Consider the following 7,646-nt stretch of genomic DNA (forward strand, 5'->3'; position numbering starts at 1 on the left):
TTACATATATGAGTAACAAAGTTCCCCAATATGTCATCCACATTTTTAAAAGCTACACCAGTCAACTGGATGATTCAGACGCCTTTTTTCAAATTAACCCATACTTTTATAGGTCTTAGATGCAATAAGTCTTTATTTCTGCAAAAATTTCATGTATAGAATTAGAGACTCTTAATATCTTTAAGGTGTTTACAAGTTTGCGTTTGTAGAGTGTATGATCTACAATGCGAATAGGCTTAGTGGTGAAACATAAAAAATATGAGGCGTTTTAACAATCAATTTTTGTACAGTACAGTACATTCATTATTTTTAAGAAAACAAAAATCGAAAGGTTTCGTGGAAATTCGAGTGTGATATCTTCCCTCCTCCAGAGGGAGCTCTAACTTTTATTGGCGCCGTGTAATCCAACAGAGCTTTTGCTCTACGCGTCTTCCACTCGTCAAGCTCAAGATGCCATGCTGGCGGAAGTAATATTGAGAAACTTACTTGTCGTACTGGGGGAAATAAAGGTGGATGAGGGAGTGTTACCTTAACTTTGCAAAGTGTGTTTGCATTTGAGAAAATGAAAATGAACCTACCGAGAGGCCCGAACAGTCTTTGCTTTGATAAAGATGAATTTATGAAGGTGAGAAAATGTATCAAGTACTGACCCTACGCAGTGCTCTTTGGGATTTGTTGTTAAACTTGTTAAATGACGTGACAGGGAAAACCAGTCTGTATAGTGGGTTCTTTTTTGGATAATCTTAAAAATATATACGTGTACAAATTTAGCGTGAAAGCAAGTGCACTTTGACACAAAGCTTCTTTGACGATCGGGACTGGCAAATTCGAGCAAGCACTGTCATCTACTGCTTGACTCGAGAAGGAATGAAGCATTGCAGATATTTAATGTTTTTTTTGTTTTTTTTGCCCCTTACTCCAGCTAACAGACAGTTGCATTGAATAGACAAACCAAAAATAAAACTTTATTTTGCACTGCCCTGCATTAAATACATTTTATTCATTTAGAGGTAATAGCCGCAGTTGTGTCTATAAGATTACACCTTACATGTTACACTAACGACTACTTATACCCTTACATTTATTGATTAAATTTGAATAAAATGTGTGTATTTCGCTTAAATGTGTTGGGGTTTGTAGCATGTAACATATTAATACTGTACTCTAGAAATCGTTGTTTATTTTTATTCTCATTTGCATATGGCACAACGTCATAGTGACTGTAGAGTTGTTAATACATTTCGTATAAATTTGTAGCTCCTGATAGAGCTTTTCAAGAATCATTACCATACAGTTTTAATGCAAAATTATGAAATACTGAATTCTTAACATAAAGAAAAATCCTAACTCAGTTTTTTTTTTTTTTTGAAAAGTAATCCCATTGATTAATTTTGTCTTTTATTTTTAGGATGACTTTGATGTCGATCGGTTTGTATCGGAATGTCGGAAAAATGTCCAGTTGGAGGAACTTAGGGAACATTTGGAGCTTTACTACAAGCTTCTCAAGACAGCGATGGTAGAACTTATAAACAAAGATTATGCTGACTTTGTTAACCTCTCCACTAATTTGGTGAGTGTTTGTAAGTCCTCATGGTTGAATTGCTTCAAGCTTTACTCTTTAAATGAAAATATGTGTGGTGTTAAGTTACTGTAAAATGGCCACAAATGGTTAATTGTTGTAATGTTGTCTCTTTTGCATTTTGAAGGCATATGCTGTAGTTATTTTCTGTGGCATATTAAAGGTATTCTATTTGGATGAAAATAAGACAATATTTAGTTATTTGTTGTTTGAGTGAGAGATTTTGATAACTTGAATGTTAGCTTATAAAAGTAAAAATCAGGAAACCTTAAATAGTAGCTTGTCCAACATGTGATAGGTACAGTTGTTGCAAACAATATAGCAATGCACTACTGCTGTATATACATGCACCTGTAGGACCTGCTTGGGCAACTTTAGCATGAATACACAATACAATGCCAGTGTTTCACTGATGCATCATATTTGAAATGGCTTGTCAGCTGAAATGTTTTTTAAAATGCTTTTTTATCTTCACCAGTGTTTGTTTCTAAAGTTTTGTAGGTATTCAAGAGTGAAAATATTGGTACACCAAAAAACATGGAAATGCATATGCAGTACTATAAAAATTCTAATTTATAAAATTTAGCATACACACATCTGTATTCAACTTACAGTTTATAAATCATATCTTGTAAATGTGAGTACTTGAACACTCTTCTAGCCTTGGCCGGATGCCACCCTGAAACAACTACCCATATATAGACCATGCTAATCAACCTTGTGCATATTGTGATAAGTAAAAAGCATAGAGAGAAGTGTTGAGGAGCTTCCCCGTATACTGGTTTACATTAGACAGCAAACAAAAAAAAAAAAATGCCCTGACTTATATGGAGGCTATACAGGAAGTATAATTAACAGCAGCTGGTGTAATAGAAGGTAGTAGTGGCCGGTGATGATGTCAGTAGCACGGAACTGAGGACATCAGAAGGGTACTGGAAGTGTGGTATTTTCTAGGAGCTGGAATAGGGTTCTTATTATGATTGCCGGGATGGTGGTGGATTGGAGCGTTACAGTAAGCCTGTTAGGAAGGCTTTTTTATTTTTACATTTTTCTCTGGATGGATGGAGAGAAAAGCATAAGTGTCCCGTTCCAGTTCCCCCCTCTTGGTTTTCCACATGCCATTGAGCCTTTTGACTGTCCCCTAATCATGTGTGCGTGACAGTATATAATGAACAGAATTATTTCAGGCAATGACAACACAAAAGAAAGCAAAAACTTGGAAGACTGTGAAACAGAAGTTCTCATCTCTAAAGCGAAGGCATGCAAGAACTTTTGTTTGGTGGGCCGAGCAACATATTATTACCGCAATGAAAGCAGTGTACTCTGCTAGCTGCACCATGCCTGAAATAACAGAAAAAATGATGTGATCTCGGGTGAATAAGCAAGGTGCTCGTCACAGACAAAGTGTAAGTGCATGGTAGGAGGAAAAAGCACATCCACATTCTCTGATTTCAAGCTGCACATGGCATCAGCAATTGGAGATGCCTTATTTCAGAGTTTATCAGTTCATCTTGGCATCACAGAAGACTTGTATGTTAATGGAATGTAACTGCTTATGGTTAAAAAAAGCAGCTTCTTTCTCACTAGGTATCCTTACTGCAAATTTTATATCTATGGCACAAGTTTTTATATAACCTAGAACCCTTTATAATGTGGGTGCAATTAACCCTTCTTTAAACAACCAACAAACCATACTTTCTGTCAGATGTTATTTTTTTTGGAAAGTGAAACTTCCATTTGGCATAATTCCTGAAAATTTCCCATGTATACTAATATGCAAATAAAGTAGTAATTCTCAAGGCAGGCATGCCTGACGTTACAGTGACTGTATATTAAGATATACTTTATGACATAGGTGTGAGTGAATGGATCATAAGACTTTGATAATAACAAAGCATAAGATTCTTTAACTAGCTTGATTGCTTGATGGAATTTTGTTTATTTTGCACGGTTAGTAGATTAAAAGTGCAGAGATTTGGAAATAAAGAAAATATTCTTCATTGAAGTATATAAGGAAAGAAAATGTGTTTGCAGGAAAAAATGTTGAGTCCTTGCCGTTATCTGTAGCCATATACTCTCCATTACCAAGTATTTCCTTTTAGTGCAGAGAGTTGTGCCCTGTTGATAACTAAGCAGTATTAAAATGGGTCATGTGAGGAGCTTATGCTTGAATAAAGCTTTATACTTCATTTCATGGGTAAAAGTTTAACTCAAGACTGTGTCTTACTGCTCCAAAATCTTGTAAACAATTACGACAAATTGAAACTTATGGTACTCCAACAGTACAATATTGGAGATAAAACATATAAGAAGAGGTATTGGTTAAACCTAGAGAGGTAGCAGCCGGGTAAAATACAGTTGTGTCCCCAAGAATCTCTGTCTCCTCTCTCTCTCTGTCTGTGTGTGTGTGTGTGTGTGTGTGTGTGTGTGTATATATATATATATATATATATATACACACACACACACATCCGGAAAGTTTTCACAGCACATCACTTTTTCCACATTTTGTTATGTTACAGCCTTATTCCAAAATGGATTAAATTCATTTTTTTTCCTCAGAATTCTACACACAACACCCCATAATGACAACGTGAAAAAAGTTTACTTGAGGTTTTTGCAAATTTATTAAAAATAAAAATACTGAGAAATCATATGTACATAAGTATTCACAGCCTTTGCTCAATACTTTGTCGATGCACCTTTGGCAGCAATTACAGCCTCAAGTCTTTTTGAAGATGATGCCACAAGCTTGGCACACCTATCCTTGGCCAGTTTCGCCCATTCCTCTTTGCAGCACCTCTCAAGCTCCATCAGGTTCACAGCCATTTTAAGATCTCTCCAGAGATGTTCAATCGTATTCAAGTCTGGGCTCTGGCTGGGCCACTCAAGGACATTCACAGAGTTGTCCTGAAGCCACTCCTTTGATATCTTGGCTGTGTGCTTAGGGTCGTTATCCTGCTGAAAGATGAACCATCGCCCCAGTCTGAGGTCAAAAGCGCTCTGGAGCAGGTTTTCATCCAGGATGTCTCTGTACATTGCTGCAGTCATCTTTCCCTTTATCCTGACTAGTCTCTAAGTTCCTTCCGCTGAAAACCATCCCCACGCATGATGCTGCCACCACCATGCTTCACTGTAGAGATGGTATTGACTTGGTGATGAGCGGTGCCTGGTTTCCTCCAAACGTGATGCCTGGCTTTCACACCAAAGAGTTCAATCTTTGTCTCATCAGACCAGAGAATTTTGTTTCTTGGTCTGAGAGTTCTTCAGGTGCCTTTTGGCGAACTCCAGGCCGGCTGCCAGGTGCCTTTTACTAAGGAGTGGCTTCCGTCTGGCTACTCTGCCAAACAGGCCTGATTGGTGGATTGCTGCAGAGATGGTTGTCCTTCTGGAAGGTTCTCCTTTCTCCACAGAGGACCTCTGGAGCTCTGACAGAGTAACCATCAGGTTCTTGGTCACCTCCATGACTAAGGCCCTTCTCCCCCGATCGCTCAGTTTAGATGGCCGGCCAGCTCTATAAAGAGTCCTGGTGGTTTTGAACTTCTTCCACTTACGGATGATGGAGGCCACTGTTCTCATTGGGACCTTCAAAGCAGCAGAAATTTTTCTGTAACCTTCCCCAGATTTGTGCCTCGAGACAATCCTGTCTCCTTTGACTTCATGCTTGGTTTGTGCTCTGACATGAACTCTCAACTGTGGGACCTTATATAAACAGGTGTGTGCCTTTCCAAATCCTGTCCAATCAACTGAATGACCATAGGTGGACTCCAATTAAGCTGCAGAATCATCTCAAGGATGATCAGGGGAAACAGGATGCACCTGAGCTCAATTTTGAGCTTCATGGCAAAGGCTGTGAATACTTATGGTAAATGGCCTGTATTTGATATAGCGCCTAACTAGAGTTCAAGAACCCCCTAGGCTTTACAACACAACAGTAATTCACCCATTCACACACACACATTCATACGCTGGTGATGATAAGCTACTATGTAGCCACAGCTGCCCTGGGGCACACTGACAGAAGTGAGGCTGCCGAACACTGGCGCCACCAATCCTTCCGACCACCACCAGCAGGCAAGGTAGGTTAAGTGTCTTGCCCAAGGACACAACAGCTGCATTCTCATGCCGGGAGCCAGGATCGAACCTGCAACCCTCCAATTGCTGGACAACCCGTTCTACCGACTGAGCTACTGCTGCCCAGTGAATACTTATGTACATGTGATTTCTCAGTTTTTTTTATTTTTAATAAATTTGCAAAAATCTCAAGTAAACTTTTTTCACGTTGTCATTATGGGGTGTTGTGTGTAGAACTCTGAGGAAAAAATGAATTTAATCCATTTTGGAATAAGGCTGTAACATAACAAAATGTGGAAAAAGTGATGCACTAAGCAGGTCCAATTTCCAGATAACATCGTAGAGACCACCTTGTTTTCGGAAACATTCAAGCAGGTGGTTATGCCGGAGTTTACGGTTCCTTGGGAGGAGAGGATGGTGGAAGCCTATGAGTGTAAGAAACAGAAGTATGCTGAGTTGGAAGAAGAATGCCACAGATGGTGGGTGGTGTACATGGTGTTTGCCTATAGAGGTGGACTGCAGAGGTTTTGCAGCCCAGTTTCCGTGTAAGGCTTACAGTTTTTAGGTGTGCACACAATTACTGTTTTCCTGTCTACTATCTCTTTTTCTCCCTCCTGATTGAAGTCCATAAACATTCCTTAGGGCAGAGTTGGATGTTGTTAAAAGAAATTTAATGTATACTCATAAAATTTAATTATACAAGATTAACCTAATAATTTTTATTAGGAAAAAAAATGTTCCTGTTCTTATAGCATACAGTGTAATTTTTCTGTGAGTTGTTTTGTTCATATTTATCCAGGGTATCATTTTCTTAAAGAATTAAAAGGGGAGGGCTGAGCTCTCCACAAAAACTGCTGCTTTTGCCTAGTGTTCTGTATAGACAGTTACTTTTAGTTGTCATGTTTTTGATTTTGATTCTCCCTGTGGTTTGACTGTTAGCACCTTTTGAATGTTTTTTCAGAATTTCCTCAGTGAGTAAATATATTGCATTAGTTTCAACTTCCTCTACACAATCTTTTGTCCATAGGCTCCAGTTATATCAATATTTTCTAATATGTAGGATGTGTATAATTAATTGTGATTTTATAAAATAAACTGATTTTATAAAATAAACTGCCAAAGATTTGTAAATTTCACTATCTTTAGGAAAAACTCTATAGCTATAAGATCACAGATAGGTTAGCTAGCATAACAAAACGGTTGTCTGGCCCACTGTTTGTCCAAGTGCTGAGTAATAGTGTAGTTTTTGTTGATTTTACATTTAATAGATTTTTTTTTTCATTAGCCTATTTCAGTCATGAGGTAAAGCTTTTTTTCTTTTTAAAGTGTTTAGCTTTTTAATAAAACTAGTAAAAATCAATTTGTAAAGTTTGTATTCATATTGTCTTTCATGCTTTTTATTTAATAATCAAAAGACTGGCAGTTTGAAAATGTCAAAAAAAGATTATTAACCTAACACATTGTTTACCCCAAGGTGTTTTAAGGAAAAAAATATCAGTAGTATGGAAGTGGTTTTTGTATGCCATGTTCAGAACAAAATAAGTACACACATTTTTAATTTTACATAATGCTGAATACAACATAAACTGACTGAGCAGCAGTTAAAATGTTATTGTGGATCATTTTGTGTAGACCATATTTGAGTAAATAGACCATGCTCTTAGTGTGTTAAGTACAGCCAGCATTTTGTAGTTGTGAGTATAGAGCTTTGCTGAAGAATGGACATGATGTGGTACCTCACTGGACTTCGAGCGGATACATCTAAACAAGACAATCCTTTTATGTAGTAAAGTTGGCCAGCTTGTCAAACCAGTTTCGTCCCTTTTTAGAAGGAAATTATGGCTTTGTAGTGCAGTTTAACCAGGAATCCATTATTGGTACGTTATCATTGTTGGAAAGGGGAGAGACCATTTACACAGAGTTTATGGAACTTGGAGCAGACTGACTTGGTATTGTTAAGTGGCAGAAAGAAGTCTCATCTTATTTCGGGCCA

General features: G+C 37.8%; 1 protein-coding gene across 1 annotated transcript in view; it reads left to right on the top strand.

Annotated features, from left to right (window-relative positions):
• The first annotated feature begins 438 nt into the window (after positions 1–438).
• cog2 (component of oligomeric golgi complex 2) overlaps positions 439–7,646 on the top strand; it is a 65,631-nt gene continuing 58,423 nt past the window's right edge. Inside the window, exons 1-2 of the mRNA XM_039749791.1 lie at positions 439–625; positions 1,409–1,639. Of these exons, the coding sequence (XP_039605725.1) occupies positions 563–625; positions 1,409–1,639 (294 nt within the window). The 5' untranslated portion in view covers positions 439–562. The remainder of the gene's footprint in view (positions 626–1,408; positions 1,640–7,646) is intronic.

This window comes from Polypterus senegalus, chromosome 3 (assembly GCF_016835505.1).
Source record: "Polypterus senegalus isolate Bchr_013 chromosome 3, ASM1683550v1, whole genome shotgun sequence".
Taxonomy (NCBI): domain Eukaryota; kingdom Metazoa; phylum Chordata; class Cladistia; order Polypteriformes; family Polypteridae; genus Polypterus; species Polypterus senegalus.